Genomic DNA, 16494 nt, shown 5'->3' on the forward strand with positions numbered 1-16494 from the left:
CAGCGTTCTGAGCGTTGCTTGCTTCGTGAGGCACATATATCTGGGGCGGATTTGGAAAGAATAGAGGGCGTTAGTTTGTGTGGCACAAGTGCGTGAGTGCGGACTGCGCAGACAAGAAAGGCTCTGGCACTGTAGCAGTATATATAGTGTACGGCATTGGACAAATGCATTCAACAAGCTTTTATACGCTCATATTCTATGAAGTGGCTTCCTTTTGCTACAGCCACTGATCCTGTGGTGTTTCCTCCCACAAGGAAGCATAATGCTCACGCTCATCATCTGCGAAACCATCCCAGTGCCTGCCAATTCTATCAGGAAAGCCCTCAGGTGACAAGCGACGCCGTATTTGCCCTCTACCAGTCGATGAGACAAGCTTGTAGCCCAGAACATCTGCCTCCCAAACAAGAGCACAGTGCGGACACGTGACGACGTTCACGCCATCTGGATTGGTCTCAAGATTCGCTGTCTGACCACATCGGAAGCAAGGAAAGGAGCATCGCTCACACAGCGTGGGCTTCGTCTTGTCAATCTCCGCGCGAGCTGGCGCAGAGCATCGACTGCATGTTGTATTCAAGTTGGCTCTCTTCAACGAGCAGGAGGCGCAGTGGATTCGCACCGGATGCTTGTTCATGACGAGGACATTTCTTGGAAAACACATTGCACAAGCATCATCTAGCTCTTCGTCCTTGGCACGAGCCGCGTTGAGGTCCATGGCGCGGAGTGTACCAGGAATGCGAAGCTCTGAGCGACCAGAATCTTCGCGTTCATCCGCGGAGGGCAGGAAATTGCACTCAAGACTGCATGGAGCAGTATCGTGGGCTAGGGCCGTCAACACGTTGTGCGCTTCCTCTGCTCTCAGTAAGGAACGTTGGAACTGCTCGGCTTTCGGTTGTGCAAAGGTGAAATGCTCAAGCCGCTCTTGGAGATCGTCAATGGTCCTCTGAGCTTCGTGGACTTTCTTGCTAGCTTTCAAAAGATCCTCATCGTCACCTGGATCGGCCATTCGGGCGGCTGACTTCATGCTTGCTTCGTGTTGTGCGGTCAGAGCATCTTGGTACGTCGCCTCCGCCTGCATTGTCTCGTCCGCAGGTGGCGCCAGAAAAGGTCCACTGTAGTTTGGCCCCTGCACTGCCTGCCGAAACGGCATCGAGCCACAAGGCCGTAGCTCGATCTGTCCGGTCGCCAACAGTGAGCGAGCAGCTTCAAACGGCTCCTGTCGCTTTTGTCTAGGTGGAGGTGCAGTGTGGAGCTTGAAATGCTGCGGCTTAGCTCTGGTCTGGCCACCGATACTGAAGAGATCGATACGGCCATTCTCCGTGCCCACCAGCAGTTCTCGGTAGTCGGAGTTGAAAGCCGCCGACATAACAGCAGAACGTTGGTGCGAAGGAGCCGCGATGTCTTCAATGTGGGTGTTGTCTGATGAACGGTATGGGTTCCATACCTTCACGATGCCGTCTGACGAACCAGAGTAGAGTCGGCTGGCAGTAGCACCCCACGAGAGGAACCGAACGCCAGTATCAGGAGAGTCCTCCACGAGCACGGAACTGCCATGATTCAAAGTATGCAATGGTACGTCCACCGATGCTCGTAGATCCCAGATGTAGACTGTTCCATCTGCAGATCCAGTAGCCACCAGTTTATCATCGTGCGGACAGAACACAACATCATTGAGATCACGTGCTCTGCACTCGAGCGTCTTCACCCTCCTCGCATACTGTTGGTTAGGTGCAAACAGATGCACTACGCCTCGGGTTCCTTTGCTAACTTGAGTTCCAGTCGACAAAGCGGCCACAGCGAAAGCGACCGAAGCAGAACTTGGGAATGGATTCCAGGCCACATCGAAGACGTTGCGGGTAGCTGTTCGCAGATCCACCGACTGACCTGTCGTCACGTCCCACAGACAAGTTTCACCGGCGTGGGCCTTTTCCTCATCGCCCGCAAAGCCTGCTAAGAGGTAATTGCTGTGGTGATGTGCTTGTCCCCATTTCAGAGCAGAAGGGTAGATCGGCACCGAGACATCCAAGTTGCTGCGCGATGGCGAGAATGATATGCGTTCGCTGAAATCCCATCTGGAGCAGTTGAAGACTTTGACACAACTGGACGCTGCATGACATCCTGTAGCCACCGCGCTATTAGCGCGCACGGACAACAAGTCCACAGATGCAGTGTGCGGGACTGCATACTTGCAGGTGACTCCTGACAGATCCTTCTTTGTAGCATACATCCTGAGATGTTGGTCGGTGCCGGCCGTGTACAGTCTGTCGCCCTTTGGAGAGAAACCAGCAGCCGTCACTGTGAGGAACAGCCTAGGATCCTGCGTCTCTCGCATCGCGTGTAGGCCGTTCACATTCTTCTCGTTGTCAACGAGTGGGCGATGTACATGGTGTTCCACAAGTTCACGCAGCTCGCCACCCTTTGCATCGCCGATGAGGAGGTTCCTTGACATGTTGTATTGCATACTCGTGGCATCAGATATGGCGATGGAACCCGCCACGAAACGATCATCGTTGGCCGACCATGACAATGCCACAACGTCACCGGACGTGCCGTGATATTGCTTCTGGATGCTATGAGACTTCACGACGTGGTTCTTCAGCTCCTCAGTAACCCCTCGCACCGATGTACCCCAAGCACGCATACCGGTAAGGCCAAGCTCACGCATCCGCAATGCACGAGACGCTGAATTTGGATGGATCAGGTCTTGTTTGAGCAAGTAATTGGGATGAGACATGTCGCCGTCCTTCATAGCAGTCGCTGCTGATTCTATGATCTCCCGGCCAGCATTGCGTACAGAGGCCCAGGAGACAAGTCCATCGATGGCAGAGGGGCCTCCGACCCTAGCGCCTCGCTTGCGAACAGGTGCTGCACGCTGCTCCGGCGAAGGTTTTCTGATGTTCTGCTTGGGCACAGTCGGTCTGACCACAGGAGGAGCGATCCTTTGAGGTCGTGTAGGAACGTTCTGAGCAGGTTCTAGTCGTTGTCCCTTTACTTTCGTAGAGTAATGGACTTGAACAGAGCCTAGAGACCGTCCCGGAAAGTAGGAGATAATCTCGTCCCATGAAAGACCATCCACCTCCTTCAGACGCTTCAACAGTCTCCGGTCCTCAATCGTGTAAGGTGCATTGCGTTTACCAGTGGCCGCTGTGACGAGCCCGGCGGGGGACACCACTGGGGCATCATCTCTGGTCGTTGATAAACTATGATCCGAGTCAGACGTCCTCAGGGTGGCCGCGTTAATGGCAATTTGTGCTTCCAGTTCTTTATCCAAGGAGGATTTAGCCACCGTGCTAACAGCTCGTGGGAGGTCCGCTGCAGACCGTGGGATGCTCGTGACGGTGCGTTGGAATGGCCTAGGGGCAGGCAGATCCGGCTCGTCAGAGTATGAGACTCTTTCGCCGAAGGGATCAGTCTTGTCGACTGAGCTTGGTCGAGTCTTTGGGTCGATGTCTGTAACTTTGAAACTCTTCTGAGCCGCATTGGCACCATCGTCGGTCCTGCGACGCTTGATAGCAGCCTCAATAGCTTGGTAAGGGTCAATTGATGCGACAGTCCGTTTGAAGTTTTGTTGAACGCCTGTAACTCCAGGCGCTGCGGCTACGGTCATCAGACCAGCACCGGAGTACGAATCCTCGTTGGAAGTGTTGGCCCGCGGTATAAAATCCGGTCGTTGAGGTATTGATGCCGGCTTCCCAGCTGAAATGGGGGATGGATTGCTACCTGACCATGGTCTGCCAGATGTGTCGCCAGAACCTGGGCCAGCTGCAGCAGATCGCTGAAGTGGCTGCTTCAACACGACCTGCGCGTCGGACTTCCTTGGTTGTGCCTTATGAACTGCGTTCTCCCTAACAGGCACTTGTGACACCCGGCGATCTTTGTACCGCTGATCTTTGTCGATTCCACCACTGCTTCGCTGCTCTGCCTGCGGAGACCCAAAGCCTCGCTTGCCCATGCTGGAGCGCAATTGTTCGAGGCTAGCATTGTCGTTCGCTGCGACTCCCGCTAGCAGTGCAGCCAGCGAAGCTCCTCCTGGTGAGCCGTTGTGGTGTGAACCTCTTCTCTCGCCATTTGAATTGTTCTGTCGCGTCTCTTCGCTGGCTCGTGGTATGTGCGACACATTATAACTGCTGTCCCCGACGGATCCATTTACGAAGCCCACACTGTGGCCATTGGCTCTCGCTGGCAGGAAGACATTCGGCTGTGCCTGCTGGGCTCGTGGTGTACCGTTGTTGGAATGGCTCTGCTGAGGTCGCTGAGGTCCATCGGCCTTCCCAACGCTGCCATTTTGACCGCTCGTGCTTCCAGTACCGGTGAATTTCTCCTTACGTGGTGCAAAGCTACTCAATGCCGACTTTGGTGGTGATGGCTCATCGTCTTCGTCGCTGGAGCACAAGTCTATGACCGACATGTTGTTCCGCTGGCGCTGGCATGAAACTCGTGCAGCATCGCAATTCGGATCAGAAGGTGAGCAATGAGCGCCATGTATGCAGAAGGAGAAGAGAAGTTGTACGGCGAAGCTGTTGAGCCAGCAAAGCTCACCTGAAGGATGTCTCGACAGCAACGCGAAAGTTATTGCAAAGTGAAGGTCGACGCGGGGGAACGCGTAGAGTGCTCGAAACGCGGAAGGTGCCGCCGACATCACTGCAACATGTGAGCAGCAACGATATATGCCGATGCATGTGATGAGCGAAAGCATATGATGAGAAAGGTGAGATCAAAAGCGCTGAGATGCGGTACGTGTGATAGAAAACGGGCATGTGATCCTTGGAGCATGTCTCCATCAAGCTTCAATAGTACCACCATCAGTCTATCTAATGTGCATTGAGCCCAAATAAACCGCCCCTCCAACATACGGCTGCTGCTACTATCTTGGAGTATCGCCGTCGGTCCACTTGACTCATTGCGGCATGGTGGGCGACCGCAATCTCTGGCCCAAACCACTCTGGAAGTGATGTCGACTGCCAGAACCACACCGAATGGGACGTGGCGTGAGCCAGCTGTGAACCTCGCTTCCTTTGTCGCGAGGCTGTGTCATGAGGCAAGCGTCGACCGTCGTGTTCTCTGCGAGCATACCTCCGAGTAGAGGTCCTGTTCCGGGCAGGCTGGTTAACATTGACCCCAGGTCGCGTACAAGCAGCTTTGCTGCTGGTAGGTCATGATTGACCTCCGTTCTATGCAGTCGATTACAAGATCCTGATACCATTTCCCATGTTCAGTCCTTAGCTCAAGCAGTGTGTTATGGTGCCTTGCTTTTGGCATTAGTCAGACTTCTCCGTTGCTGGCCTTTCCGGTGCGTCGCTGTCGAACACCATGGTAATCCTTCGCCTGAGACTCTCAATGGTCTGTTCGGTCGTTCTGCCTTTCTCTTTCTCTTCCCGATTGATGCGAACCACGGCTGCGATGATGCCTACGCTGACAGCGAAGATGGGATCAATGACTCTGTTTGAAGGTTAGCCGCTGCTGGATAATGACAGCATTGAGCAGAGAGCTTACCTCGAGATCAAGTAGGGTGCAGACATCGTATCGGTCCAGGGTTACACGGTCCAGAAAGACGATGTCGCGTTGGAGGTGTGGTTGTTGGAAGGAAGAGCTCTGTTTGACATGTGAAGATTAAGTTGATGGAGAGGTAAGCAAGCTTTGATGAGGCTTCTCCATCAAATCCGGGCCATCCAGGAAGCCTCGGCAACACGGAGATCTACTAGCGCATCATCCAGTCCGCGATCTCGCGCCCTCTCCTCTGTTCCAACGCACTCGCATTGTGCTCACAAACACGACATCACGACGCCATGGAGCGCGTCAAATCTGCCACCGAGCAGACCAAGGTCGTGTTAAAGCTGCCGTCGAAATGGGTCAGCATGTATGGCGACTTCATTACCAAGAACGCTGGCGCAGTCGGTCAGGTCGAGGGCGCATTGCGATCGTTGACATATCTTGTCCCTGGTACGTCAAGAATCGATGAGCTATTGGTCTGCAGGATCTCACCGTATCGCAGGCGGACTGAAGATGTCCGACACATCGACCGAATCCCTCAACTCTGGCGTGCAACTGCTCTCCTTATATCACGATAACCTCCTGTCCCGAGCGCTGGCGCAACAACTTCGAGCACCGCGACATCAAAGCCCGCACAATCGATATACAAGGTTCTACTGCCAGAAGAGCCCTACATACCGGAGGACTGCAACGACATTGCAGATCGTGCAGTATACTGAACTATTGCTTGAGATGATGGCGAAGAAGCGGGGCGAGAAGACAAGATGGAGGCTCGTAATGCTATTGGAGGCAGTGAAGGCTGTGTGCAGACTGATAATCATGCGACTGACGAATTCCCGGCCGCTTTTGTCTCCTCCCTTGCCGGAGCGCGAAGTTGTGGTGGAGGAGAAGAACACCGACGACGAGGAACTGGCCAGCACACCAAGCGAACTATCGGACATGACAGCAGGCAGCGAACGGTGGACTATGCCGAGGACATCTTTGACACTTCCGCCACTGCCAAACCCGGATGACATATCGTCTTATCTGCTCTCGAAAGTGCTAACAGCGGACGACATCAAACCTCCCAAGGCTCTCGTGCACCGGACTTCTGGATTCGGAGAAATTGCAGAAGTCATGTTCATCTTGCGCCCCGTCATATATGCCATGGCCATGGCTTATTGGTCACAACGAGAGAACGGCAAGGGCAAAGCAGACTGGCGGCCCTGGCTACTCGGCTTGAGCATCGAGTACGGCGCACGACAAATCGCGAAGCACGATCTAGAGCGAAGACGACCCGGCGGCGCAAGAGGACTTACGCAGCTCGAGCGGGAAGAGCTCAAGAAGCGCGGCTGGTCACTGGCGTGGTGGACGATGCGCGGCGCCTTCTACGAGAATGTCACTCGAGGCATAATCAACGGCTTTGCTGGGAAGCTGAAGAATAAGCCTGTCCTGGACATGATCGGCACCTTCATGGAGGACTACGACTTCCTCTGGGATCAGTTCTACTTTCCGACTGCAACATTATAATGACTTCCTTTGTGTCACATGATACCTGATTTAGCGAGCGATGGGTTGGCATATGGGTGCTACACGCAAAGGCATGGCGTTACGGAGCATCTTGTATGGACACGAGCCGCCCGTTGTTGACCGGTGTAAGGGCAGTCTTGAGGCTGGGGTGCGGCGAAGGCTGAATGACGGGCAGACAAAGACCCGGAAAGGACTTCTTTATTGCTGAGCGATGTTCATGATCGCATCAGTAGCTATTGCATATGCGACATTCATCACCCGACTCAGATCATCTTGTGCCTCAATCTGCGAAGTGAACTCTCGCGGCTGCAAAGCCTCGCGCATCAGTAGTCACGAGCGCGCTAAGCCAGCCCCACCGACCGCCTGCTGCCTCTTAACACTCTCCACGCTCTTGCTCTTCTACACCCACCAACCTACGACAACAACAACATCGACCAACGCTGTGCGAACTACTCGGACCAACAACCAGACCAGCAGACTTACCAACCACAACCACCGCCATCATGCGCTCCAAGTTCAAGGACGAGCACCCGTTCGAGAAGCGCAAGGCCGAAGCTGAGCGCATCCGCCAGAAGTACGCTGATCGCATTCCTGTGAGTCGCCTCCACGCCACAAAGACAGTTGGTAGTGTCGCATTGGCGCTGTCATACTCGTTCGGTACATACTCTAGATGTGAGAGCGTTACTGACAGCATCGGCAGGTTATCTGCGAGAAGGTCGAGAAGTCGGACATTGCGACCATCGACAAGAAGAAGTACCTCGTTCCAGCCGACCTCACCGTCGGCCAGTTCGTGTACGTGATCCGCAAGCGCATTAAGTTGAGCCCGGAGAAGGCCATCTTCATCTTCGTCGATGAGGTCCTTCCTCCTACTGCCGCACTTATGAGCTCGATCTATGAGGAGCACAAGGACGAGGATGGATTCCTTTACATCACGTAAGATCACACCACTCTTCATCCCGTTTAACGTACAGACACTGACAATACCATCCAGCTACTCCGGCGAGAACACCTTCGGCGAGGCCGCATAAGCGACCAACCCGAACCATACACCCCTCCCACCCCACGACCACGATACGGAATCTTACGAACGACGTCCCGAACATGCCCACGACAAGAACGTTCTCCTTGGTTTCTCACAACACGGGCGTTATTGCAATTTGATGATGGGCAGACACAAAGGGCTACCGACACTACCGACGCCAGGTATACGAGGAGCATGATGATAAGCAGTACGCGAACATGACAATACCAACAACGAAAGGGAGCAGTACGGCTGTAGAGCAGAAGTAACTAGCCCTTTTCTCCATGTAGTCGCGCTATCTCATCTGTCAGTTCTTCTCTGCTTGTTGAGTTCTCCCATTCTGTCATCCCTCGCGCGGCTCGCGGATTGCGACTGCGACATGGATTGTGACGTAGGTGATCAGGGCACGAGCGTCAGATGATTATCTTGCGCATGCCAGCAACCAACAACGCACCGCTCGATGCAGCGTGCCTTTCTGATTTACAATACTCCCAGCCCTCTACACGCATCACTTCGCTGCCTTGGGCTATCTACTAAGCGCCAAAGCCGCCCCTCGCTGACCGCTCGACTCTAAGAAGCTTCATCGCGGGGCAGCTGCAGGGCCGAGCTTCGGCGTACTGTACATGTACCCTTGTCGCAGGCATGTGATGCGCATCATTGACAGTATTGCTCGGATGCAGAGCATAAGTAAGACGACATAGTAACGTATCGGTATAGATCCACATTGACAAGTTCTGCTATGGACATAGGCTAATGAACGGTAAGTACATCACATCTCTATCTTGACTCCCACGTCAAACACTTCTTACGGTATACTGCCACAATCGAACTATCGACACACTGTGCCATCATGGCGTCTACCAGTACTCCAAAGAACGTCTTGATCATAGGCGGCTCCCTGGCCGGTCTCATGCACGCCCTAGTACTCCTCTCCCTCCCCAATTCGCCAGACAAAATCACAATTCTCGAGCGATCTCCAACGAATCTACTCCACAACCAAGGAGCTGGCATTGTAGCTGGTCCTGAAGTACAGCAGTTCTTCTCCGAGTATGTCCGAGCCGGCGGGGAGATCGCTATTGCCAGCAAACTCAGGCATTACCTCAAGAAGGATGGGACCGTGATCCCCGAGAGTGTGGAGAGGAGAGAGCAGCGAATGACGAGTTGGGACTTACTCTATCACTTGTTACGATGGAGAGTCGAGGGGTTGAGGAGTGAGTATGTAAAGGGCTTGAAGGGAGATGAGAGGCCTAAGGCAGAGTATGTGAATGGATGTACTGTGACCGGGGTTGAGGATGCAGGAAAGGATGGTGTGGAAATTACATGGCAGCAGAAGGACGCCGGAGAGAGTAGTGAAGTGGTGGATCTGGTTATAGCTGCGGATGGGGCTTCGTCGACGGTACGAAAGTTGCTGAGACCGGAGGTGGAGAGGAAGTATGCTGGGTATGTTGCGTGGCGAGGTACTGTTCCTGAACGTCAGCTATCGGATGAGGCGAAAGAAGTGTTTGTGGAGAAGTTCACCTTCTATTATGGCACCGGCACGCAGACTTTGGGCTATCTCATACCTGGCAAAGATGGGACGATGGGGCCTGGGCGGCGGCTATTCAATTGGGTGTGGTATGTCAACTACCAAGAAGTCAGCGAGGAGCTGGAAGAACTCATGACGGACACCAATGGCAAGCGGCATGCCATCACTCTGCCGGTAGGTTTGATGCAGCCGCAAGTCTGGGAGAAGCAAAAAGCCCACGCTGCGAAGGCGCTACCTCCCCAATACGCCGAAGCAGTGGCGAAGACGGAGCAGCCGTTCATCCAAGCCATCACGGATGTGATCAGTCCTGAGAATAGCTTCTTTGATGGGAAGGTTCTGCTAGTTGGCGATGCTTTGGCAGGCTTCAGACCTCATACTGCTGCCTCTACGGGACAGGCAGCCTTCGATGCACTGCAGCTTGGTAAGCTGTACGGCGGTGGTATGACCAAGCAAGAGTACAACTCGGCAGTCTTGGGGTTTGCTGCTAGGTTGCAGAAGGCTGGTGTCGTGATGGGCGAACGTAGTCAGTTTGGCCAACATCCGCTGGCGGGTTAGATACGAATATGCAAGCCCTGGCATAGCAGGGAGGATGCTGTTTCCTGGACCATGGGATTGCGTGTTCGTTCGTCTGTGTCGTCGAAGCTGCATTGCTACTATTGAACGCTGCAGACAAGGAGCCGGCTTTGCAAACCAATCATTGATGTGAACGACCTGTACAGCCTTACTGTAAAGTGCTGCACTGGCAGCGCATATACGATCCTACCTCTCATCAGTGCTATGGCTTCCAGAACTGGTAGGAACACAGCCTCTGGCACAACACTGAATGGATGATCAGGAGTACAGTAGCTGCTTGCTATCGCGAGCTGTGACGGTTGCGCAAGTGTCATCAATTGGGCCCTACCACGTGTCGCGGGATACAAGCTGCTCGAAACGGGTCATGACCTGCATGGACCAATGAGTTCCGGCTTCCTCGACATGCACCCGACTCCTGCACCTCAACTGGAGTCTGCCTGCGGACGCTCATGTGCGGCGGGATTAATGTACAGACCGTCTGGTCAGGCGCGCCAGGCGATCATGTTCACTCCCTTTTCGCACTCCTCCCACCTTCATCGCGTGCGAGCAACTAGAAGTACTATATACAGGTGGTTTTTCGATGTCGAGCAACGGCGGAATCAAGGCCGCGTCCTCGGATTCTCACGCTCTCGACTCGCGGACGTCCATGAGCGAAGGGTCTACCGTTGCCGCGCCGTACCGGGACAGCTTCGAAGATGACGAGGATCTGTCGAGTGCTGTTCTCGAGCAGTCACGGAGTGGTGTTCTTGCGAGGCTGCTTGGTGCATTGGGGATGACGGTGCGGCGGCGGAAGGCATCATATGACTACTTCGAGCAGAATCACCTACCTGAAGGCTTGCTGAAGAGGCATTCGCCGCCACGAGAGCTGCGAAGATGTCGAAGGTCATATGTCGCTGGAGTCCTCAAGAGAGCGTTGATAGCTCTGCCCCTGGTGGTTTTGCTGGCGTTGTTAGTCTTGTATCTCCTTTGGTGAAGGTTGGAAAGCTGACCGCTGTGATAGTGGCGTATTGCACATTCTACAAGCCGTAGTTGGACGAGCCCAGTTGTTATGGGACGTGGACACCTACGATGGATATTGGCCTGACTGGGGCAAGCCAGGCCATGTTGGAGCTGGCTTGAAAGACTACCCAACAGACGCTACACGAGACGTGATACCAATTCGCTGCCACTCGCACAACGATTACTGGAGAAGAGTACCTCTATTCGACGCCATCCACTGGGGATGTACAGGCGTCGAGGCGGATGTCTGGCTCTTCGATGAGGAGCTCTACGTTGGTCACAACACCGCATCACTCACAAGAAATCGAACATTCCGAAACCTCTACGTCAACCCCCTCGTAGACCTCCTCGACAAGATGAACCAAAACACCACCTTCGCCAACACGACCGGCCACGGCGTCTTCGATGAGGACCCCAACCAATCTCTCATCCTCCTCATCGACTTCAAAACCAACGGCCGCGACACCTGGCCCTTCGTCTCGAAGCAACTCGAAGCACTCCGCGAAAAAGACTACCTCACATACTGGGACGGCAACCAGACCCATTCCCGCGCCGTAACAGTCGTAGGAACCGGCAACACCCCCTTCGACCTTGTGACCAAAAACGAAACCTACCGCGACATTTTCTTCGATGCACCGCTCGACAAGCTCTTCGAGAACCCCAAAGAACATTTCTCCGCCCCATCCCTCCCACAGAAATCCTCCCAAGGCACCGTCGGGACGTCCTCATCCTCCGACTTCAATCCCGGCAATTCCTACTACGCCTCCGTCTCGTTTATGCACGCCGTGGGTTTCGTCTGGAGAGGAAGATTGTCTTCGTCGCAGATGAACATCATCCGGGGACAGATCCACGGTGCGCAGAGACGAGGTCTGAAAGCGAGGTATTGGGATACGCCAAGCTGGCCGGTAGGCTTGAGGAATCATGTTTGGCATGTGCTCATGGAAGAGGGCGCGGATATGTTGAATGTGGATGATCTGAGAGGTGCAGCGGTCGAGAATTGGAAGGCGAGGACGCATGGGTTCTGGTAGAGTATTAGCCAGGGAGAAGAGACAATAATCACGACGGAGGAGCGAGCTCTGCGGCTATGAAGTTCTATGAAGTGAGGAAGCATGCGGCATGTTTGGAGACTTGAGCAGGCGGGGCATTTAGAATCTGCACAGTGATACCCACATGATGAATGAGGCAGATTGATAGATTACGTGTAAAGACGACGATCTCATCATGAAAAGACTGAGAAGTAAAGTATCACACATCCGCGTTTTATCTCATTGCGCCGTATGCTGTTCCTCTAATGGCCCGTGGAAGCAAAGTCATGATGTAAAGTGTGCTAGCAATGCAGGAAACTCGCAGAAGGGTATCGTGAAACATAAGAGCCAGCCAGCAACTCCATCTAGTCGCCTAGGACACTCTCCTCTTCCGTCGGCGCGCCGTTGACCACCTCTTCATCCTCCTCTGGTTCACGCTCGTTGTCGTCCTCCAGCTCACGCTCTTGCCGTGCTGCCTCCTCTTGTTCTTCGTCTTCGATGTCGTCGCTCATCTCATCATCAGCGACGATGGCGTTGCTCTTTGGGTTCGCTTTGGTCTTCTTTGATGTGCCATTCGTGACAGCCGGGGCTTGTGGCTTTGCCCTGGGCTTCGGCTTTGCCTTGGTCGCCTTCTTGATGAGACTATCGTTCTCGAGGTAGGCGAGCACTTCCTTGAAGTTGGGCCCAAGCTTGGTCTTGTTGCGCTCTACTCTCTTTCGTGTTACTGTGTCGTTGATGACACCGCCTGCGATGGCATGGACCAGTCGAGATGTCAACACACATAGACGTTGCTCCGCGAGGATGGGCTTGATGAGCTTCTCGTCTCGCTTCTGCTGCGATGCTTGAGTCTGTGGCTGCGTCTCATCCTCGTCATCGTCGTCAGATAGAGGGTCGTCATCGACAGGATCGGCGTCAACATCGACATCATCATCTTCAACATCATTTACAGCTTCCGCGACTGGCACTTCTAGCTTCTTGCCGCTGAGCTTAGCGAATTCCTTCTCCGCTGTGACAAAGACCTTCATGATCGCCTTCTCATGCTCTGCGGTCATGTCGAGAATGAGTACGGTATAGGTATCACTGACGTTCGGCGCCGCATTGACAGTCCGTAAGACAGCAGAGTTTGTGTACAGCTCGAGCAGACAGACTGTCATTGCATGGCAAACAGGTTCTGTGGCACGCCGCGACTGCATCACAGTGACGAGATTCTCAGAGTACGCGGTGTGTCGTGTTGCCAGCGGTTCGAGAGCAGCGATGTCAGTATCCTCGGCGTTACCACCCTCCACGGCAGTCATCACGCTTGCAATATTCCATCTGAAGTACCACAGCGCAGCTTCGGCCGCACGGGAAGCGACCAAGTCTTCCAATGCAGCATCTTCAGCATCGACATCGGCCGAGTTGCTTGGTGGAGTCGCGCGCAGTATTAGATCAATGATGAAGTCGATCGCGCCACTGTACGTCTTGTCGATGGCTTCATAAGTCCCTGACACGCTGTCATCTTCCAGTGCTTGAGTGCAATTCGACACTGTTGCCAGTCTGACGATGCGCAGCAAATTGTTGCTGAGCGCTTGCAATTCTTCGTGTGATGTAGCGCCACGGACCATGACACTTTCCACGGTGAGCAGTTCCGCCAGATTGCCAACGACATCCTCCCACAGACTGTTGACTTTCTCGAGAGCTGACTCGTCAAGCTCATCGTAAGAAAGGGCGTGCAGAATTGAGGCAGTAGCTGGACCAAGTACCTCGTCGGTGCCATGTGCCATGAATTGCTTGCGCAGAGCGTCCAGTAATGTCGCGCTGTCAGCTGAGTCTTGACGTAGTCCCTGTAGTGAAGGCAGTGCAAGCACGCCGCCCAAACGCAGGACAGCGCCCGCCGTATTGGGCACGTCTCCAAACTTCTTCAGCAGCTTTGGTGTGACCTCGCTCAGGTTTCGTACGGCCTCGTCTTGATCGTCCTGTAAATCTTCCTTTTGCTTCTTCGACAGCTTGGTTTTTGGTCCGGAGATCTTTTCGGCCAGATCGGTCAAGGAACGCCTTACTACCGCAATAAGCACTTCGAGGAGCACAATTTCTTCGTTCTCGGTCAGAGTGCACTCGTGCTTGAGCTGCGACAAAGGGTCATTAGCCACCCCGTTGGCACGATTTGCAGAGTGGTCGAACAAGAGGTACCCAGACAGAGCCTGCCAGTCCTTGAGATCATCAATGCTGTCGTACAGAACGTCCGCAGCCAGCGTAAAGCGCGAGTCCACACCAGCTGCATGCAGTATGAGAGTGCCATCTGCAGTGCTGCGCTCCACATTGCTCGGCAAATTGACATCCTGGTCGTACTCATGAAGCATCTCTGCCAAGGACTTGTACCTCAGCCATTCGACTCTCGGTGTCTCGAAGTTGTCTTCGTTGGCTTCGGGCATGACTTCCTCTAGAGCTTCAGATCCGCCGAGCTCTTCCAGTTTTGATGTGTAGAGGTCATCCACGTTGGCAGAAAAGAACCCGGCCACGGCTTTCCGTACTTTCGGATTGTCGTGGAAGACCAGCCGTCCAACAGCGTCAATGTCGTCAGGCTCCAGTAGATCGTTCCTGCGTAGCACTTCAATCAGTTCTATGCCGAGGACTTGAATGTGCAGGTCAGTATCTGCAGTGGCAATCTCGACCAGCCGAGCACGGAAGCGCTCAGTAAAGGTCTTGAGTCCACCGATCCTGCTCTGTTCGCCATACAAGTGGATGAGCGTCTTTACCACCTCACTACGAGCTGCCGAATTCTCGTCACTCAACAGCCAGCCCATGTATCGCAGATGTTGGCCATCGAAGAAGTGGTCTGGATATGTAATGATCCAGTCCCCAAGAGCTTCGATGCAGTCTCGTCGAACGACTGGGTCCACATCACGGTAGCGGTGGATGAAGACCGTGTCGAACCAATCCTTGAGCAAAACTTCCGCGAATTGTAGCTCCTTATGTGCATCCCTCGCCTTTTGCTCAATGTTCTTCACTCGCTCCTTGTTCACGCCTTTGCCCTTCTTACGCTCGTTTTCAGCGTGTCGCGAGTTCTCGGCTGACTTCTGCGCAATGTCCTTGGTGATTTCGCAGAGTGCGCTCAACACACTCAAACAGCAGACTGCACCGGTATGTCTGAACGAACGATTGCTTGCTGAGCTCATCGTCGACAGCCACACGTGAATGTTCTCTATGAGCTCTGGCTCCGTCATCAACTCGCCTCTTGCTCCAACCGACTTGATCAAAGCATGCATGAGCCCGCACATGCTGGCCTTGAAGGATGCGGCGTTCTTGCCTTTGGCGATGATCGGGTAGTCGGAGGGCTCGGTCGCTTGGTACTCGTCTTGCAGGTCTGTGAGTTTAGCAGCAGCACTATCCGGGTTCTCGATGTCGTGGTCGCTGAGCTTGCTGTTGCAGCCGGCCGACTTCAGAACGAAGTTGATCACGTCTGCCAATGCGCGAGCCTCGTGCTCTTGGAAGGCCTGGAGCCACCCCGCCACAACCTCCTCGATGGTCTTGCCGTGTCCAAAGAGCTCTGCATATAGCCCACCCGCGGCCTCTGCGTCTGCGCTGTCTGCGATCTTGGCCTTCTTGGACGCGCGTTTCCTAGCTGGAGCCTTCGCTGCGGTGCGAAGCGGCAGAGTGGTCGTTCCGTTGACCTTTGGCTTCTTCAACGCTGGCTTCTTGGGCGCGCTGCTCTTCGGCTTGCGCACCCGCTTCGCCTTCTCGCGGATCTCTTCCTCTGCGGGCTCGTCGTCTTCTGGATCCTGGTCTGCCTCGTCGTCTTCCTCGTCGTCCATATCGACATCACCATCAGCGTCTGCATCCTCGGCATCACCTCGTTTGCGCTTGCTGCTAGAAAACGGGCTGCATGTGAAGTGGTCGGGCTGTTTTCGAACGCGTGAGGACGCGCGATTTGCCGTGCTCGTCGCGTCCGGTGCCGGTGACGTTGATGTCGACATGTTGACTGTGTCGTGGAGGTTGTAGTGACGCGTATATCGTTCGCGACAGACAAATGTTGTCCTCGTCGCGTCTCCTTGGTAGCGATGTACGCGTGGCGGAGCGATTTTGGAATCAGCAGTTGCGCATTATGTCGTGGCAGGAGCTGTCGTTACGAAGTTAAGAGCGGAAGGGACGTATGAACAATGCGATGTCAGTTGAAGTGTGGAAGTGTGGGTGTCTGATGAATGTCAATCAACGAAACAGAATGTATGGAGAGTGGGGCATGGGTCATCGAAACGCAACGCCGTGAACGCGTCGTGGTCAGGCAAACATTGCTGCCTTGCGCGTCCCTACTGAATCTTTCTCGTCAAGATAAAATCTGAACTCTACAACATGGCCTTTCTCCTCCTCGAAGACACTCA

At 54.1% G+C, this 16494-nt stretch overlaps 7 protein-coding genes across 7 annotated transcripts; 4 read left to right on the forward strand and 3 right to left on the reverse strand.

The window, feature by feature from the left end:
- Positions 1-217: 217 nt before the first annotated feature.
- CLAFUR5_03302 (Rik1-associated factor 1) lies at positions 218-4405 on the reverse strand (the record flags this gene model as incomplete). Its single annotated transcript, XM_047902450.1, has 1 exon — positions 218-4405. The coding sequence occupies one exon, from the start codon at positions 4403-4405 to the stop codon at positions 218-220; it is 4188 nt and encodes a 1395-aa protein (XP_047758406.1).
- An 850-nt stretch (positions 4406-5255) lies between these two features.
- CLAFUR5_03303 (uncharacterized protein) lies at positions 5256-5516 on the reverse strand (the record flags this gene model as incomplete). The annotated part of the gene is made up of 2 exons (XM_047902451.1): positions 5256-5436; positions 5491-5516. 2 exons carry the CDS (start codon positions 5514-5516, stop codon positions 5256-5258), a joined length of 207 nt encoding a protein of 68 aa, XP_047758407.1.
- A 267-nt stretch (positions 5517-5783) lies between these two features.
- On the forward strand, positions 5784-6996 carry CLAFUR5_03304 (Peroxisomal membrane protein PEX16; the record flags this gene model as incomplete). Its single annotated transcript, XM_047902452.1, has 2 exons — positions 5784-5937; positions 5990-6996. 2 exons carry the CDS (start codon positions 5784-5786, stop codon positions 6994-6996), a joined length of 1161 nt encoding a protein of 386 aa, XP_047758401.1.
- Positions 6997-7499: 503 nt separating this feature from the next.
- On the forward strand, positions 7500-8024 carry CLAFUR5_03305 (Autophagy-related protein 8; the record flags this gene model as incomplete). Its single annotated transcript, XM_047902453.1, has 3 exons — positions 7500-7589; positions 7697-7929; positions 7988-8024. 3 exons carry the CDS (start codon positions 7500-7502, stop codon positions 8022-8024), a joined length of 360 nt encoding a protein of 119 aa, XP_047758402.1.
- Positions 8025-8449: 425 nt separating this feature from the next.
- Positions 8450-10097, forward strand: CLAFUR5_03306 (2,6-dihydroxypyridine 3-monooxygenase; the record flags this gene model as incomplete). The annotated part of the gene is made up of 2 exons (XM_047902454.1): positions 8450-8532; positions 8783-10097. 2 exons carry the CDS (start codon positions 8450-8452, stop codon positions 10095-10097), a joined length of 1398 nt encoding a protein of 465 aa, XP_047758403.1.
- Positions 10098-10695: 598 nt separating this feature from the next.
- Positions 10696-12142, forward strand: CLAFUR5_03307 (Altered inheritance of mitochondria protein 6; the record flags this gene model as incomplete). The annotated part of the gene is made up of 2 exons (XM_047902455.1): positions 10696-11063; positions 11116-12142. The coding sequence occupies 2 exons, from the start codon at positions 10696-10698 to the stop codon at positions 12140-12142; spliced, it is 1395 nt and encodes a 464-aa protein (XP_047758404.1).
- Positions 12143-12504: 362 nt separating this feature from the next.
- On the reverse strand, positions 12505-16092 carry CLAFUR5_03308 (Cohesin subunit psc3; the record flags this gene model as incomplete). Its single annotated transcript, XM_047902456.1, has 1 exon — positions 12505-16092. One exon carries the CDS (start codon positions 16090-16092, stop codon positions 12505-12507), a length of 3588 nt encoding a protein of 1195 aa, XP_047758408.1.
- Positions 16093-16494: the final 402 nt, after the last annotated feature.

This window comes from Fulvia fulva, chromosome 2 (assembly GCF_020509005.1).
Source record: "Fulvia fulva chromosome 2, complete sequence".
NCBI classification, from domain to species: Eukaryota; Fungi; Ascomycota; class Dothideomycetes; order Mycosphaerellales; family Mycosphaerellaceae; genus Fulvia; species Fulvia fulva.